An 18,658-nucleotide genomic window follows, 5' to 3' on the forward strand; every position below is an offset into this window, starting at 1 on the left:
CAGTGCAGTGGACATGGGTTCGATCCCTGGTCAGAGAACTTAGATCCCACATGCCACGGGGCAACTAAGCCCATGTGCCACAACTACTGAGCTCGCATGCCTCAACTAGAGAGCTCACGTGCCGCAAACTACAGAGCCCACGTGCCCTGGAGCCTGCGCCACAACTAGAGAAGAGAAAACCCAGACGCCGCAACTAGAGAAAAGCCCGCGTGCCGCAATGAAAGATCCTGCGTGCCGCAACTAAGACCTGACGCAGCCAAAAATAAATTTAAAAAAAAAAAGGTTTACCTAGAAACTTAAAAAAAAAAATTTGCGGAGAGTGCCAAAAATACTAGACACACACACAATTTTAATGAACGATGTAATAAAATGAATAGCATTTAATTCAGCGTTTGCAACACGTGCCAGGCACTGCTCGAGGCAGTTACCACACACTGCCTCTCTCTGAGGTGGGCACTAATTGTATTCCCTTTTTACAGATGAGGCAACATTGGCAGAGAGGAGCAGTAACCCGCTGAGGTCTCAGAGGCACTCCAGAAACTGTTCTCTGAACCTCCACAGTAAGGCTCAGCAAGCTCTGGCCCACCACCTGCCTTTGTCAATAAAGCTTTATTGGAACACAGTTACACCCATTTGTTTATTTACAGCATGGCTGCTTGGGTACCACAATGGCACGGCTGAGTGGCCACACTAGGGGCTGTATGGCACACTAACCCTAAAATACTTACTATCTGGACCTTTAGAGAAAGTTTACCAACCCTTGCCTACACTGCGATGCCTCGCTTTCAATGCCTACTGTGTGCCAGGCAGGCACACAGGGACTCAAAACAGACTAGTCGTAGGCTCTGGGGATTCAAAACAGACTAGTCTCTGTTCTCACCAATTCTTGCCTATTGGGTAATGAACAAGCAAATAAGTAAATATGCAAGATGGTGATAAGTCACCATCAGACGCAAGGGCCAGGCGAAAGGACAGTGACAGTGGAAGGACTGTCTCAGAAGAGGCTGCCAGGGAAGGCCTCTCTGACGTGGTGACATCTGCACAGAGACCTGCAGGAAACGCGGGAGCTTTACGACCACTGGGAAAGGAGGCATTTCAATTTTCTCAAAGCTTTCCATTAACACCCCACAAACAAAACTCCCTTCCTTTCTCCTAAGCACAAACATTTGTCTTTTGCCCGTGGCTGAAAAGATTTTACATAAACCATAGCTTATTTAAACACAACCACTAGTTGATTCAATATGCTCATTAAATGATCATCTATTTTATGGGTCTCCTTAATAGGGAAAAAGAGCCTTTTTAGCATGGTGTTATATTACATTAAGACTCAAAAAGTCTGCTCTTACATTTCAGCAGAAAACAAGCTTACTCTCACTGATGAGAGAAAAGCTACAACATCACCAAAACAAAATTAAAAGAAAAAGGAATGACGGCAAGTTAACTCATAATAATCACAGAATCAAAACAAGTTCAAAGCCACAAGCAGGGAAAAAAATCCCCACCAAATTAATCCCATTATGAGGGATCAGTCATCTTCTGACTGGTTGAAACCGAATCAAACCATCTCTATCCTTATAATAAAATGTCAAGGGGGTAAAACTAAGGGTCATTCATAATGACCAGAAAATATGTCCCATGTTCTTAATTGTCAAATGGGAAAAAAGCAGGTTAATGAACAATATACCTAACAGCAGGCCGTTCTGGTTTAAATATTAATAACGTGGATATGCATTATAGGTCTAGGACTCTAAAGAGAAAGTCCAAAAGAACATAATCTAAATCACTAGCTGTGGACTTTGTTTCCTTACTGATGAAATGTTATCATAATGGTGAAATATGAAATAAAACGTAAAAACAAAACTGTGAAATCCCAACTCATCAGCAGCTGACCCCGAGGAGACGAGGGCTGTGTAGCTGTCACGAGTGTGGGCTGGGAACCAGATCTCCTAGGTTCCAGTCTGAGCTCTGCCACTTTCAGGGTGAGCGGCCTGCCCTCTGTGGGCCCATCTTCCTCATCTGCAAAACTGGGGTAGCAATGGTACCCACCTAGGACTGCAGGGAGGCATGAGAGGGCACCCCATCTCTGGGAAGGAGGAGGTAACAGAATTATTCTCAGATCCAGCTGACACACAGCTGCCGGGTGAACACGCACAGCAACTTCCCGGGTGAGACACCTCACACCGTGTGTCTGCGTCAACTGCTACCCTGAGACTCTGCCCCGAGGGCACACAATGAACAGGAGCCCTCTGGGTCCTATTCTGAGTTCATCCCTAAAATGAGTCAGATAACGCCTACAATGCTAGTTCTCACCCACTACAGCTCCGTTACTTAACAGATTTCCACTGTAAGTCACGGATGTGATGACCTCTGAGAACTCACACTCGGGATTCACACGGGCGTTGCACTTTACCTGCCGAAGGTACCAAGAGACGCGTCATAAAAATTAATCCCATGCTTGAGCGAACAGCAGAGATCCATCAGGAAGTTATGAACAAGCTCCCTCACCATGGTTTTCCCTGCGTCTTCAGCAGAAGTCTACGAGGGTTTCAAAGAAATTCAGTGAAAATCCCAAGTTCATAAGTCTTACGAACAACTACAGGGTAAAAACTGGACAGTATCACATGCCTAATGGCAACTTAGAAAACATTTTGTGTAATTCAAAAACAAAACACCCCACCGAAAAACAGAAACACCAATCAAAATTTAAAAATACTCTTATATGTGGAATCTAAACAAAATAAATAAATAAAACAATAACAATTTTTTAAAAAAGCTCACAGATACAGAGAGCAGATTAGTGGCTGCCAGAAGTGGGGGTCAAGGGGGTGGGAAAAACGGGTCAACTGCGGTTTTCTGTTTGTTTGTTTTTTACTTTAAATAAATTGAATTTAAAATGTTCTTTTTAAAGTTGAACAAACAGGGAGTTGCTGGAACAACAAGAAACTACAGATAACTTGAGATTTTCTGTCATTTGTTACTGTTTCCAAGCACTTCACAATAATCCTTACAGCAGCCCCGTGAGGCTGGCAGGGCAAACATGATGACACCCATCTCACGAATGAGCAAACTGTGGGTGAGACAGCTGAAGTCATCACTGAGTTAGGAAGTACACAGCACATCAGTATTAGGATCCCCAGCACTAAAGATTCTCTGTTTACAGCATATGCTTTAAATAGAACATTTTTTCTAAGCTTTTTCTTGCTTCTGCATTGTGATACTGCGACAGAAGAAATAAATATTTGGTCATCGTCTCCAGTTCCTGGCACAGAGCTCCTAAATCCCTCAGAATCTCCTAGGTGATAGGGGCATCTTTCATTCTAATGAGGCAACTCTTAATGGGCCCCAGGAGAGCTTCAGGATGGGGTCTGGATGCCAGAGTGGAACCCGTAATGAGAGCATCACTTAATTCCCTGATTCTGAATGTCCTCACCTATAAAATAGAACCATTAAAAAAAAAAAACTCGGGACTTCCCTGGCGCTCCAGTGGTTAGGACTCCGCGCTTTCACTGCCTTGGGCCCGGCTTCCGTCCCAGGTCGGGGAACTAAGATCCCACAAGCCACGTGGCATGGCCAAAAAAAAACAAAAAAAAAACTCTTAAGAGGAGCAAGTTTAAACCTGTATTTTTAAACAAGCTTATGAATGACTTAATTTCTCTTGCTCTTTTGAATAAAATTCCACATTTGGGAGTGTTTTTATTAAGCCCCTGAGGCTTCCTGGTTATAGAACGTACAAAACGTGTCCAAAACAAGAGGACATAGGCAAGTCGTGGAGATAAAAGGAAGCAAAACAGTGGGCTCTTGAGAGGTAAAGTATCATAGAGTTAACAGGAAGCCTGAGCCTTCATGACTCTGGCCAAGTCCATGTTCAGAAACACCCTGAGGAAACTCAAAATGAGAATTAAAAAGTTCACTGGCTTTGGGTCCATGCGAGAGCAACTGTTTTAATTTAGCACTTGTTACAAAGTCAACTCCACATGTCAGTAGGTGAGGAAACTGAGGCTCCCTAGGTACTTAGGATCCTGAAGTAGAAGCAACAGGCCTTGAAACTCCAACTGCTGGAAAAGTGTGAAAAGAATGGATGGGAGAGGAGAGGTAAGTGAGGCGGGAGAGGTAGCAGGGATCAACCCTGTACGTCTACTCTGCAAGCTGTAGGGAAAATTCAGATGCCACACAGCTAAAGGGAATGATGGTTTTCACATTTAAAAAAAAAGTCTAATATCATGATACCTCAGAGATTAGAAAAAAATCTTATTGTAAAAAAAAAAAATTTTTTTTAAATCATATTGCATCTGAGTTGGGAATTAACATAACCACAAGCCAAAAGAAACATCAAATGGGGGACTTTCTTGAAGGCAGGCGTATGCGTAGATTCTTCAGTGTCCCGGCTCTGGGTATCACACACTAACAGTGAGGCCAAGCGAGAGCCAAAAACGACTGTACCTCAACGTTCTCCAGGCTCACGTCGACAATCCCCTTCCAGCTGTACAGAGACGCGATGTGGTTCAGTACTTGCCCGGTAAAGAAACGCACCTTCTGGGTTTTTGTGATATTTTTATTGTGAACTACCTAAAAACAAAAAAACAAATGAATTTCAAGGAAGTTGATTTTTAAAATCGTGTTTATTGGATTTCATCATTATAAAAATAATGTAGGCCTGTGGCAAAATATTTAGCCAGAAAAAGAAAGAACGTAAAGAGAAAATTTCACCGGTATTGCCACCACCCTAGGATACTCACAGCCCACATTTGGGTACATTTCCCTTCCGCCTCCCTGTCCCCATCAACCACACAAAACATACGTGCGTATGTGTTAGGTTCTTGTTGGGGTGGGGTTTTTTTGGCTTCTTTGAGAATATACTTAATTATAGTTTTGTGCCTGCTTCTACTTAATGCAGCATGGGCTGTCTCCACATCATTAAAAATTCCTTTAGAACATCACTTTGGGGGCTGAACATCATTCTATCCTATGAGCGACTATAACTTATTTAACCATTTCCCAGGTGTGTATAATTAGGTTGCTTCCAAACTCTGGCTATGACTAGCAGCATCCTTGTACAAAGCCTGCCCTGCATCCCTGACTCTGGACTTGGAATTGCGGCATCAGTTTTCAGCTCCACACAAACCCACCCCCCCAGCTCATATCTCTGAGGGTTTATGTATTTCAAATACGTTCCCCGGGTGATTCTGTGGCAATCCCATCCCTCACTCCAGGTGTACAAACACGTTTAAAACCTCTGACACATACTGCTAGACCTGCTGTCTTCCAGAGGGGTTGCAACACTTCCTCCAGGAAAGTACCTGACTCAAAGCATCTTTGCTGACACTGAATATCATTGTTTTGAAAAGTCACTGCCAATTTGGTAGGTGCAAAGACCTGTACCTCATTACTTGCACTGCTTTGAATCAGGGTTTCTCAACCTCAGCACTACTGACATTTTGGGCCAAGTAACTGTTGTGAGGGGCTGTCTTGCGCACTGTAGGATGTTGAGCAGTATCCCTGGTCTCTACTCACCAGATGTCAGTTGCATTTCTCCAGTTATGGCAACCAAAAATTGCCAAATGGCCCATGGAGGGCAGAACCGCGCCCGGCTGAGAAGCACTAAATGCTATGCTGATTAGCCATTTTTACGTGGGCTGCCAGTTCACGGCCTTTTGACAACTATTTATGTTGGGAGGATCATTGAGTTTTTCTAACTGATCATTTAAGGGGCTTCTGTATCAAAGACAGTTATCCTTTCAGCAAGTTTTAAAATTTCTGTAAGATACATGTGAAAGGCAGAACATGCAAGATGACACAAAATAACATTTTGCCAGGTGAGTAAACGAAGAAGAGTTGTATTTACAGCTCAGTTACCCCAGTGGCTTCCTGTGAAATAGCGGGGAGCAGGGAGCAGCTTTTCTCCTGTTGCGATGAAACAGCAGCCTCGCCTGAACTGAAGTGGTGGCTTCAGTGCCTGCACCCTTCAGGACTGGCTCATCACCACCAAGTTTCTGCTTAAGAAACGGCTTCCCATTCAACCTATACAACAACCCATATAACCTACGATGTCATAGCTCTAAAGTCCTGTAAAACACTGGAGCAAACAAATGATAGGAACATTGATCACCAAAAACGTACCTTCGTTTTCAGTGTGGATAACAAAATATTGATGGTAGAGATCCTATCTTCCTTCATGCCCGAGCTAAAGATGCAAGGAATAAATTCTGAAAGTAAAAGTTTCAAAGCATTAGGCTCAAAAATACTTTGAATGAGAACCGATGAGAGACCATTACTGCTTAAAATGTTTGTTTGCTGTACCATTCTTAAAATGGTACAGCAAACAATGCCATTTACTTGCCTTTTTTTTTGTTTTTTAAGTTTTGTCTTTTTTAATTATACAAGTTCACAGTAGGAAAAACTATTTTTGTGTCATAGGAAATAAATATCTGAAGGCAAAACAATGACTGAACCATTAAAGTTCAATAGTTCCTTTAGTTCTGTTTTACTTTCCTTTTCTCATTAACTTTGGTAAAGTTAATTTAATACTGACGGTTTGAAAGAGAACGTATTGTACGATTACAGTTTTCCAAAGTTTCTCTCTTCGCTTACACTTGCTCAGAGATGTACTTAAAGTGACGGTCGTCACTTTACTGATTGGTGGTAGAACTTGCTTTCTCTTCATACTTTTGGGATCACCAAGGACTCAGCCTCCACGGCTTGAAGCTGTATCATTACTAACATACTGGTGAAAAGCAGCAAAGCAATTACAATTTCTCTTCCTCCATACATGCTTAATGGGCACACATAACTTCTACAAAAGCAAATTGATTATTCTTAGAAAAAAAAAATCAGAAAATACCAGACAGAAATTTAAGATCAACCATAACTCCACTACCCAAAAGTTAACACTGTTGATGTCTGGGTTACCAGTTACCTGTTAACCTTCTGACATATCCATATTCTGTTAAACTTAACTTTTAGTAAAATGGGATCACACTTTACCAGTTTTATAACTGAGTTTACACCCAATCCTATATCCTTAAAAAATCTGACATCTATATATATATTTCTACATCACTGTTAATAGCTGCATTCCTCCTTGTGACCAGTCCTCAATTTGCTCAATCCCTTGCTGGTGGGTAGTTAGGAGGAGTCCAATTTTCAGCTAATAAGAAAAAATGTCCCCTAACAAAACCTCTGCTCACATCCTTAACTATTTCCTTAGTATAAATGACTAGATGCGGAATGGCTGGACCAGCCCAACTGCCCTGCAGGAACTTTAACAGAAGTGCATCCCTGCCCCTTTAGCAGCATGGATGGATAAGCCCAAATCAGTGTCCTTTATTTAATAAATGGCCAGACGCCAAGAAGACCCAGAAGGATTCTGAAGAAACGCCCGGCCCTGGTTGCAGAGGGCATCCCACACGGGCCCGGCAACGAGCAGGACGTGTCCACTGCACCACGCGAAGGAAGCATCGCCTCCAAGGGGCCGCTACCCAGACCAGGGCGACGACACCCCGGGAGCAGGACCCGCACCTGCTCGTAAATGGTCTCTGCAGCTCGTTCCGGAGGGGGCTCTGGGCTCCCTCGCTGGGGGAGGTGGGGGAAGGGCTGGCGGCCCCACGCTGTCCCTCCCCCGACAAGTGCCTGGGTCCCAGCCGGGACACCGGCTCCTCATCCCAGACAGGGCGTGATCCCGGCGGATCTTACTGGACAACTGTCCTCTCCGCGCTGCCATTCACAGTCTTGATAAAACACAAGTAGCCCTAATAGATTAAACTACGCCAAGCCTCGCTCTAGAGACACTGGCATCAGAAGGTGGTACTGTTGGAATTCTCTGAAGCTCTACTACTAATATTCTGGTAACACTAGGCATTTTTTAAAAACACAATTACTAAGAAAAGCAGGGTAGCCCCGGCTATGAATCCATGTACTTTCTGGAACCATAAAGCCTCCTTTGTCTGCATGAGTCTCTGAAGTGTGCACGTCTCCTTTGTTAGGCCCGCTCAGCAGCCAGCTAGCGAAACAGGGATATCTCTGTCCGCACTGACCAGCGGTATCAGAACCGCGCTGACCAAAGTCTTGCGCCACACACACCCTTTACCCTAGTGTACACGGCAGCTGCAGAGGCTGCAGACTTTTATTAACCTGCAAAATGCTCTGTGGTAGGTTTTTCAAAACAATCACAGGCAGGCTGTGCCCCGAGACAAAGAGACACACCTACCTTTCAACTCCAGCACTTGTGCGACTGTGCTATCGTCGCCTGCGATCAGGAAGGAAAGAGCGAACTGAATGTAGGCCAGCCGGACGTCGTGCACTCCCTGGGGGCAAAGGAGACCCGCAGGTCACGTGCATATCCACACACACACACACACACACCCCCCCCAGGGAAGTAGGGACACGCAGCAGGCACGCCCCGCCCGTCCCAGTATCACAGAGGCCTCCCGGGCTTGTGCCATTAGCGGGTCTAAGTCTAAAACCACTGGTCATCTCTTTATGTAAACAAAGGGTTTTTTTCTTTGCTCTCTCCCCTCTATTTCTCCTTCTCTTTCAAACTCTCTCTAAATACAGAAGTACAGGTCTCCCCTTCCCCGACTGTAATATATACACACTTTTAGTTCCTGGATCACTTTGGTATAGAGCAGAAGACTCTCAGCCTGTCTGGGTATGACCTACTCTCGTGTAATGAACCAATACATCTATGTTTCTGAAAATCCAGAGATGATGGAAAGGCTAGTGCTGATTCTGATGAGACATCAATGAGGTGACGTCTGGCTTTTATATTATAAATTTATATTATAAATTACAGATGCTGTCTCATTACAAACCCACCATGGCCTTCCCAGGACTGCAATCTGCACTGTCCTGCAGGCATCAGCCACTACCCAGGAGAGCATCCTCAGTGAGGGCCCAAAGGCCATGACCAACAGACAACACCTCAGGGGAAACCACTAGGGCCACCTGATCAGTTTTCCCTCCCAGTAACTTTAAGACAAACCTGTGTCTCACATTCCTTTTTTACACCCAAAGAACCCACAGCATATGATCATGCAGGTCTCGTCAGCTGGACCAGAACTAGCACATATGCTCAGATCCTCCACTGCTTACACCGAAAACTTTTCCCTATTTCAGTTATTCCAAAGGTACTTTAATTTGATGACAAGAAGTAAGTGAACATCACGGAGAATCACTGCCCTGAATGCCTGAAAAAATTAAGGAGTCTCCGCCTTCCAAGAGTCCCATTCCACTTAGTAGTGGCAGCAGAGGTGGGGGCAGTAGTGATGATGATGATGATGATGGTGATGATGGTGATGGTGGTGATGATGGTGATGATAGTGATGATGATGGTGATGATATCAATAACGTTCACTGAGCACTTACTATGTGCCAGATACTATGTCAGACGCTACACATCTGTTATCTCATTTACTCCTTATAACGATCTGAGGTACAGATGCCCACAATACCCATTTTACAGATGGGAAAACTGAGGTTTTAAAAACTTCATTTAAGGTTACATAACTACTAAGTGAGTAAGTACTGGAACTGGAATGATACGAAATACCTGTACAAACACACTGCTTCATGCCCAACTTCACATCTGCCTACAGAGAAGTTCCTTCTTCTCGGGGGTCCCATGGCATTTTTGTTCCACTTTTTCTCAAGGTGCAAGGACCGTAGTTGGCACCATTTAGGCCTCTATGTATTTAATTAATTCTGTCTTGTTTTATTGGATATGTTTCTTCTGGAGAAAAGAACGAGCGCCCGACCCCTGGTCTGTAACATCCGGGTGGAGGCCTTGCTCGTTCCTCGTACTGATGGAGTTTATCTCCAACCACGCCACAGAACACACGTCAGCAAGACCTTACAAGATCAATGCTGCTTTATTCCAAATACACTAAGAGCCCCAAACTACCCTCCTGCTCTGGGGACCAACCTGTGGGCCTCTTCACAATATGGACTTTGGGTACAATGATGGCTGAAGTCTTGAAAGTGAGCTGCACTCCTCAGATTGTCAGCCACGCTCCAGGGCTTCACTCACCAACTCGATGTTAATAAAACACCATTTACACTCAAGATGCCATGACTCAGGCTGAGAGGATGCAAAGGTGACTCAGATACTGCCCCTGTCCTCAGGAAGCTTAAAGTAACAACTGCTCCCAAGCCATCCAGACGTCTCACCGTTCAAACAAACGTGTCACCTAATTCAAGCACAGTTAACTTGTTATCCTGGTCTACGTACACCTTACATTTCAAAAGAATTCTGGCAAAATGCTAAAACTTGCCTTATAAAATTAAATTAGGTTTGATCCTTTCCCAGAGAGTAGGAAAGGTTCCACAAGTTTTAAGGTTTTTTTCCTCCACTGAAGTACTGGGAGTCAGGGCCCTGGAACGTGGGCCCCAACCTGTCCTTGCAGGTCTTTCTGTCCTGCGCAAACACAGCAGAGTTGGACCAGATCCTCTCAGGGGGGCCTCCAGCGATGGATTCTGAACTGAAACAGAGGTTAGTTCTCACCTGCTGGCATCCATCTCGTATATCCCAGAGAACCCCAAATTTCAGATTCCTGACATTGTGGAGAACAAAACCCCCGAGACATAGCCCCTGCCCCTCTCCAGCAGCCACCACCAGGCCTCTCCACCTGACCACAGCCCCTCACTGCCCCGGAGCCTCCACCTTCCACCTCCAGCAAACTCCATCAAAGGCAAGAAGGCCACACGCCTACTCTTCATTCCTACCCTGTGAATTCACAGGGTGATTATCCCAGGAAGGAAACATCCTGAACTCTATGGCTTGTTCTGCAAAACACTGTCTAAAATAGACCAAAACATATTTGGTAAAACTGTTCTTGGCACAGGACTTTTAACAATGCTTTCTTTGGATGAAAAAATATTCCTAATCCTCTTTCTTCATGAAGCTTTAATAAGTCCCTCCGAAATGTTAAAAACACTCAAAAAAATTTATCTCCCAGCTTCTTCAATAACTAAATGGCATTAAAAAAAAAAAAGAAAAAGGTGGGGAAGAGGCAGAAAACTCAAAGAAATGAAGAGATTTAAGAAGGATATCAACCAACACAATGTGCGGCTCTTGTTTGGACCCTGATTGGAACCACGAAGTGTAAAGACGTTTCTGAGATAGTCGGGGGAAGCTGAGGCCAGCCTGGGCACTAGATGATGTTGAGAAATTATTAATGGTGTTAGGTACAATGATGGCACCGTGGTTTTGTTGTCTAAAATGTTCTTTCTGTTAGAGACACACACTGAAATATTGACGGCGAAATATATGTGGGATGTGCTGTAATAGACTGCCCCCAAACAACCCAAAAGGTGGGAGGGGTGACAGGGTCCGAAGCTGGATGACACGTACGTGGGAATTCATTGTGTCCCGTTCTCTATTTTTGAATGTCCCTGATATTTCTCATACTAGAAAAATTTTTTAATGTCTAGAAACCATTTCCTACAATATACAGAGTATCAAAGATACTTGATATAAATGATTAAAGGAAGTAAAAACGCTTTCATTTCAACAACAACTCCCGTTTCACAGATCAAGAGAGATGTAGAATAACTTGCGAGGCCCTGAGATGAAGCAGCACATGTGCCGTCCTGCAGCTGGATCCAGGCCGGGAAGCCCAGCTTGGGCTCTCCCACACTGTGTCCTGGCGACTGGCCTGTCCACTGACATGTACTTTACTTAGATGGCTGGGCTGGCTGAGGTCAAGACACGGGGTGGGAAAGGGAAGGGATTCTGACAGGTAATTACTGCCAGGCTGATTGCCAGGGAAGACCAGAGAGCCTTGATATCTGCCCTAGCGTGCAAACAGCACACACGTTCCTTTTATTAGATACGCACTTGGACGCCAGGAGCCATCACTCATTAAATGGAACTTTTGACACATTAATCGTAGTATCCATGAAACCTGGAATTTTTTCCTCAGAGAAAACCTTATTCATAACCGAGGAAAACCCTCAGCACTGTTGTTACCATGATTAACCTTCAGTCCACTACCTGGCAACGCAGAAACTCTTAACCCCCGGGAAGCGCTGGAGAACAAGGTGACGCCTGGCCGCAGGTCACTTATTCTAACGTGGCTCCTCCACCTGGGCAGACCGGGGTGGGCCCCTGTGGCCTGGTCCTGGTGCTCAGGAAGGGGGCGTGCAGCACGGAGCCCGAGCGGCTGTGGGGCACTGCCACCGGGGCACCAGCAGGGAGAGTGGACGCACAGACGGAAGAGGCGCTTCGGCAGCCTACAGCTGGCACACGTCGGGCGGATGCCCTTGCACCAGCCTACGAGTCCTGAAACGCGTACTTTTTCCTCAAGAACCTTTCCAAACCCCAGTGAAACTTCTGGAGCCACCAGGGAACTTTTTTTTTAACAGCTCTCCTGAAAACCAAGCATTCTCTCCGGCACAAGCCAGCCCCTACTCATTATAAGACTTATAATTGGGAGACGCAAGAAACATAGTAAAAAGCCATAAACGTCGTCTTTGATGAGGTCACTGCCTTGGCCTCCCAAGGCTTTTCTACAAAGTGGATGGAACCCGCATGGGAGGACCAGGCCACCACCAGGGCCTCACCACGAGGCGCATGGAGACCGTTTCCACTGCTCTGTGAAGATGCTCACAAGCTACATCACCCTCACAGGCCAGGAAGGCACTGCGATGCTGAGCCCCCAGAGAAGCTGGTGTCGGACGTCCCTGTCACTCGGGCTCTGCAGGCGACCGGACCCTCACCGCCAGCCGGGAGGGAGGCCTCCCGCCCCATCCACGCGAGGACCAAGGCCAGAGAGAGGAGGACACGTGAAACACTTTGGCCCCCTCAAAGGGAAAGGACGCTTGGCACTCCTCACCTTTGAATCCCTCTTGGTCACCAGCGTGTACAAGGTCTTTTTATTCAAATCGAAATGGCTGCAGACGTCCCTGGCAGCCTCTGGACCCTGGGTCACCATGGCGGCCATCAGGTTCAGGCAGGCTCGAGCCATCCTGTTCAGAGACAAGAAGGAAAGCAGGAGTGTCAGGACAGCAGAAACACAAAGCCACCCTCCGAGAAGCAGCTGCACACTTGGCTGTGTGGTCTGCTACCCCCAAACCAGAAAACGGAAGGAAGGAGACATGCAGACACACTCTTTCTTTAAAAAAAACCCTCAGGAAATCTTCAAAGGAAGCTAAAAATCTGAGTTTGAGTAGGATCTAAGAACACAAAAGGCAAGGTCAGAAGAAGATGGCCGCGTCTGTGTCCAGTCAACGGTCATGTATCTGGACCCACATCACCCCTGCCTTTGCAGGGCACGGCGAACACTTCTGCACAGTGGGCATCCCCAAATGCGAGCTCCTGGCTGCCTTCCCATCCTGCAGTTACCCCAAATTCACGGTTACTGAGCACCTACTACATGCTAGGCACCGTTTAGGTGCTGGGAGGATGGCGTTTTACAGGACGGGCAAGGCCTCCACCTGCAGGTACCCAGAATTCTAGGGGAGGGAGACAGCGAGTCAAGACGTCGATTACGGCACACGTATAGCTGTGGATGCGGCGGCCACAGAGGGCCTCCCTGAGACGACACCTCTGCAAAGCCCTGAAGGCGGAGAGGGAGGGTGCCCGTGAGGACCTCGGGGAAGAGCTGTCGGGACAAAAGAACAGGCAGCTTGAAGGAGGTCTCCCAAGACAGCAGGGAGAGCAGCAGGGCAGGAGGAGAGGGCCCGGTCAACAGAAGGAGGGGCAGAGCCACAGTCTTGATGGCCCCGGAAGCTGCTCCGCTCTGTTTGTGAGTGGAGGAAAGGTCAAGGGCACTTGTGGGGCGCGGAAGGCAGACCAAGCCCAAGGCTAGTCCTGCCACGGAAAGGCGGGCAACTCACCTGTAACCCGAGGCATACAGGGACTCACAGATGAGCTTCATGTGGTTATTCATTAGCTTTTTCACGATGTTGGTCCCCACCACGTGAAAATGGGAAAGGTCACTGGCTGTCCGCAATAATATGGCCTCGAAAACTTGAAATATTAAAAGCATCTGCAAAGACAGAACCGAAATGCTTACGAACCATCTCCTTTCTTTTCCTCTTCTACATATGTTTTCCTCTAGTCTTAGCCACAGCCACCTGCAGGTTTAAAACCTTCAACTTGCAGGATGACGCCTACCCAGATCCCAAGGCAAACACAGGGATCTGCCAGGCCCCAGGCTCTGGAATCAGTCTTGTTCCAATAGTCTAGCTAAATAGAGAGAGGCTTGCTTACAATTAAACCAAATGAAATCAAAAGAGAAATTTCTGCTACTGATTCAGCCTCCCTGCTTTGAGGATATTCAGGTCTACAGCCATACAGCAATAATCCCGAGATTTCAACAGGTTCATAAATATCCCAAGTTTTGAACCTCTTTGGAACCAGAAAACAACAGCTCAATATATGTCTGTACCTGTGACACACAGTCTTTACCTATTTCCCTTTTGTTAAAGCAAACCACGGTGAGACTAAGTGGATCTAGATTAAGAATCTATGATCTTTCCTTCTGGTATTATTCACCACTAACAAGTTACTATTTTCCACTAAAATGCTTTCAAAGGTTATAATGCAAAAATGAATGTATCCCTACAGCACAGGCACAGAGCATCATTTTCTGTAGAAAGCTGGTAATGTCTTGGAAATTTATATCACATTTCTCTTCATCAAGCTTAACACAACAGTAGCATTAACTTTTTCTTCTCTCCATCAGGCCAGGTCAGAAATAGCATACTTCACTTTCAGCGTGCTTCTCCCCACTCAGGAGCTGGAAAATCTCTGCACACTCAACAGAAATCTTTATGTACCCCTCCACGACATCATACACATCTTCTCGTGGCAGCTTCTTGGCCGCAGAAACAAAGGCTTCCAAGGCTGAAATGAGAGTTAGGATCAAATGTGAACGAGGACAGTCTAGAAACAATCTCAGCCGCTACTGCAACAGAGGGAGATTTCAGCAGGAACATCCAGGTGACTGGAAGTGCCGCTCACTGAGATGGAGAACAGAGGAGCAGGGGGGAGACGGGGAGATCAAGAGTTAGGACACGGTCTTTCCTCCATCACCACTAAGTCATAGGCAACATCTTTCAAGGGCACTGGTTTAGAGCAGAACGCTTCCTGATGCAGGCATCCTCCCCGATGTTGATACTCATCCACTCCTGAGCACCCTCTGGGCCTTTGTCAATCTAACCCTGCTCTCCCCTCCTACCCACCCCTCCCCCACCACCATGAAGGGACTATATAATGGATAGAGAAAATGTGGGATATCTATACCTATATACAGAAATATATACAATGGAATATTATGCAGCCTTTAAAAAAGAAGGAGACTCTGCCTTTTGAGACAACATGTATGGACCCTGAGGGCATTAAGTGAAATAAGTCAGACAGGGAAAGACGAACGCTGTATGTTCTCACTTACATGTAGAATCTAAAAAAGCCAAACTCATAGAAATAGAGAGTAGAATGGAGGTTGCCAGGGACTGGGGGATGGGTAAAATGAGGAGATGTTGGTCACAGGGTATAAACTTATAGCTGTAAGACGCATAAGGTCCAACGAATCTAATGTACAGCATTGTGACTATAGTTAACAACACCGTATCATCTACTTCAAAGTTATTAAGAGAGTAGATCTTAAATGCTATCACCACAAAAAAGGTGGTAATTATATGAGGGGATGGAAGTGTCGACTAACCTTATTTGGGTAATGATTTCACGCTATACCTTCAACTTGCAGGATGTGTATCAACTCACCACATTGTACACCTGACACTTACATATGCTATATGTTAATAATATCTCAATAAAGCTGGAAAAAACAAAACAAAACACAACAGGAAGAAAACCTTCCCTAACACCTGGATGAAAACAAAACCCTCTAACATTGATCAAATCCACTTCTCTGATGGTCCAGTGAGGTGATCCTACCACAGAAAGTTACGAGAACATATCAAAAGGGAGGGAAAATCCGAGACCAGATTCAAACACAAATCCAACAGAGCCTCACACAAGGGATTCACACTTTCACCCACTGCCTTCAGCCCTGCCACACCTCCCAACTCCTTCATCTGCAGCCAGCACCTGTCAACCCTGGTTTCCTTCTGAAACCAGTTCAAATGCAGTGCCCCAAAGTACAGAGCTCTGGGCAAAACCACGAACGTGTCTAAGGTTACAATCCCTCAAATAATTAAACATGCTCTTTCTTCCACCAGAAAGTCTCCTATCCCTGTCCTTTAGAGGACTTGTGCTGGAACAGTCTGTACATGATTTTACGGATTGACATCTGCCTTTCCACTTGATCGTTCATAAGCTTCACGGTGGCAGGGCCCACGTGATTCTTACTCACCATTTTATCTCTACCCTACCAAATAACAACCCCTTGTAAATAATGAACAAATGAATGTATGAAATGTATAATTCTGTGCTACAGCAGGTATCATCTTCCTAGGACTGGCTAGCAGTTGCAGGTATCAAACGTTTAAAAACAAAATCTGTGGGGCTTCTGTGGTGGTGCAGTGGTTGAAGAGTCCACCTGCCGATGCAGGGGACACGGGTTCGTGCCCCGGTCCGGGAAGATCCCATATGCCGCGGAGCGGCTGGGCCCGTGAGCCATGGCCGCTGAGCCTGTGCGTCCGGAGCCTGTGCTCCGCAACGGGAGAGGCCACAACAGCGAGAGGTCCGTGTACCGCAAAAAAAAAAAAAAAAAAATCTGTGGACGACAAACTGGAAACTGAGGGTATTCTGGCCATTAACTTAATAATTTTTCAGTTGAGAAAAACACTGTCACTGTTTCATTTTGACACAGTGCCAGTGTTCCACATACTAGCATATTCAATTGTGTTTTGTCCTTGTAAATTAAATACTTTCTAACGGATTACAAGGAGTTGTGATGGGTGGTCACACTTTTCAAAAAATGAAATTATAGAGTCTGCTTTATATCAGTCACTAGTCTAATCCGGGTCAACTGACAAGTCCTGTGGTGGCTTCATGTGATAGCTTATTACCTGTTATCGGGTCAGTGTGAGCGTTGGAGAATCAGAGCTACGGAAAACAGAGCTGACAGCCATGGTAGTAGCAAACCTGCTCACTGAACAGACCCGAGATGACTCACCGGCAGGACTCCACAAATAATCTGCTGTGTGAATGAGTAGTACAGTTATTCACTTTCCTAGCAGTTGCAGTAAAGAATTTTAGAGCTTGCTGAGGGATGCTGTCCAGGAAAGGGAAGCATACAGTCGCAGGGAACTGTCACAATCAAGCAAGTCGGCGCCCTGGACTCGAAAGCACCCGGGTCTCGGTTTCCCGACTGCAAATCGGGAGACTGGTCTCTGCAGAAAGGAGTGGCTGTGTCTGCACACGGAGGCCCCACCCAGACCGAAGCCGGGAGGCAGCCTCGCACGCTCGCACTCTCTTCCCCGAGCCCCACACTCACCCGGCCCAGCGCCCTGCGGGTCCCTCAGCTGAGCCTTGAAGCGCACGCCCGTGAGCTCTTCGGTGCGGGCCCGCTTGGCTGAGCCCGCTGGGGGAGCCGCGCCGTCCTGGCCGCCCTGGGCCTTCCTCTTGGGGCGCCCCATGGCCGAGAAGGCGGGGGCGCACCGGGATCCACACACCCGGGGTCCTGACAACAGGACACACGCGGACAACCAACGCGTGTCTCGGGCCAACACGTGGGCTGAAAGGGGCGGGGCTGGCGGAAGAGGCAGGACCTCCGGAGGGAGGTCGGCGGAAGGGGCGGGACCTCTGAGAAGGGCTGTCCGACGGGAAGCAGGTAGTGAAGGTGCGGGAACCCGGCGTCCTGGGTTCCTCCTTGGTGCTAATGATCCAGCTGGCTTGCTGGCTGCCCGGGGCAAGCCGACACTCCACGACACCCCCGCTCGGCCGCGGCGGGGAGAGGCCCATCGGCGGCCTTCTCGAGCGTTCTTGGAAGGAAGAACCCCCAGGTCCTTCACTCCCGGAGGGTCCGAGCCCAGACGCGTGGTAGCAGCACAGTCAGATCAGTTCTTGACCTGAGGGCGCTCTGATGAAGCCTCTTGAACCTGATTGACATGCAGCGGGATTCGATGCTTTGCCTATTCGAGGCCCTGCGGGTTGGCCGGGAGGGTGGATGCCCCTGGCTAAGTGCCAGGCGGGCTTCTGCGGGGAGGTCTTTGGTCAGACACCCGGTCCGAAGTCGTGTGGATTCCCCTAACCCTGACCTCTAGCGTATCTCACATCTCGGACCAAGACCAGCTTGTTTGGTGGGATGTCGCCCCAGACTGACCTCCACTTCCCCCAAACTAATGGGAGGACGGGCACCCTTCCGGCCGTGCAGGGTGGGAGGAAAGGATCAAATGAAGTAACGTCTGTGAAAACCCTTCGTGGACAGCACGGCAGCCTCGACATCTAAGCCACCATCATTAAAATGGAGACAGCAAAGCCAGCTGTCCTGAGCAGAGAAAATGATGCAATGCATGAAAAACTGCTCTGATGGGAAAAAAAGTACTGTGTGTTTTTGTAAGATGTTATTAATTGGCTTGAGAGTCACATTAAATGTTCTGAAATAAAATGGAGGCATAAATAAATAAGTAAAAACAGGCTGGTGCATTTTTTAATACAACTTCATCAATACTTGGTTATGTGTTCAAATAAATCATGATCCATTAGATGAGTAATTTGGTGATTGCAGGAATTGTCTGTCAGCTTGTCCTTTAG

The 18,658-nt window shown here is 46.7% G+C and overlaps 1 protein-coding gene across 7 annotated transcripts in view; it reads right to left on the reverse strand.

The window, feature by feature from the left end:
• Nucleotides 1–17,645, reverse strand: part of URB1 (URB1 ribosome biogenesis homolog) — a 65,247-nt gene extending 47,602 nt beyond the window's left edge. For 3 of the 7 annotated variants that reach the window (XR_002173795.3, XM_019922651.3, XM_073804441.1), the window contains exons 1-8: nucleotides 17,400–17,645; nucleotides 14,703–14,842; nucleotides 13,831–13,982; nucleotides 12,828–12,960; nucleotides 8,204–8,300; nucleotides 6,118–6,203; nucleotides 4,441–4,566; nucleotides 2,411–2,535 (exon numbers count right to left, since the gene is read on the reverse strand). Coding sequence is in view for 6 of the 7 variants with exons in the window: in XM_019922651.3 (XP_019778210.1) it covers nucleotides 2,411–2,535; nucleotides 4,441–4,566; nucleotides 6,118–6,203; nucleotides 8,204–8,300; nucleotides 12,828–12,960; nucleotides 13,831–13,982; nucleotides 14,703–14,842; nucleotides 17,400–17,541 (1,001 nt within the window). In the remaining variant the exon portion in view is untranslated. The remainder of the gene's footprint in view (nucleotides 1–2,410; nucleotides 2,536–4,440; nucleotides 4,567–6,117; nucleotides 6,204–8,203; nucleotides 8,301–12,827; nucleotides 12,961–13,830; nucleotides 13,983–14,702; nucleotides 14,843–17,399) is intronic. The other 4 variants (XM_073804440.1, XM_073804439.1, XM_019922648.3 and 1 more) reach the window with 2 other exon arrangements.
• Between the last annotated feature and the right edge of the window lie 1,013 nt (nucleotides 17,646–18,658).

This window comes from Tursiops truncatus, chromosome 4 (assembly GCF_011762595.2).
Source record: "Tursiops truncatus isolate mTurTru1 chromosome 4, mTurTru1.mat.Y, whole genome shotgun sequence".
NCBI classification, from domain to species: Eukaryota; Metazoa; Chordata; class Mammalia; order Artiodactyla; family Delphinidae; genus Tursiops; species Tursiops truncatus.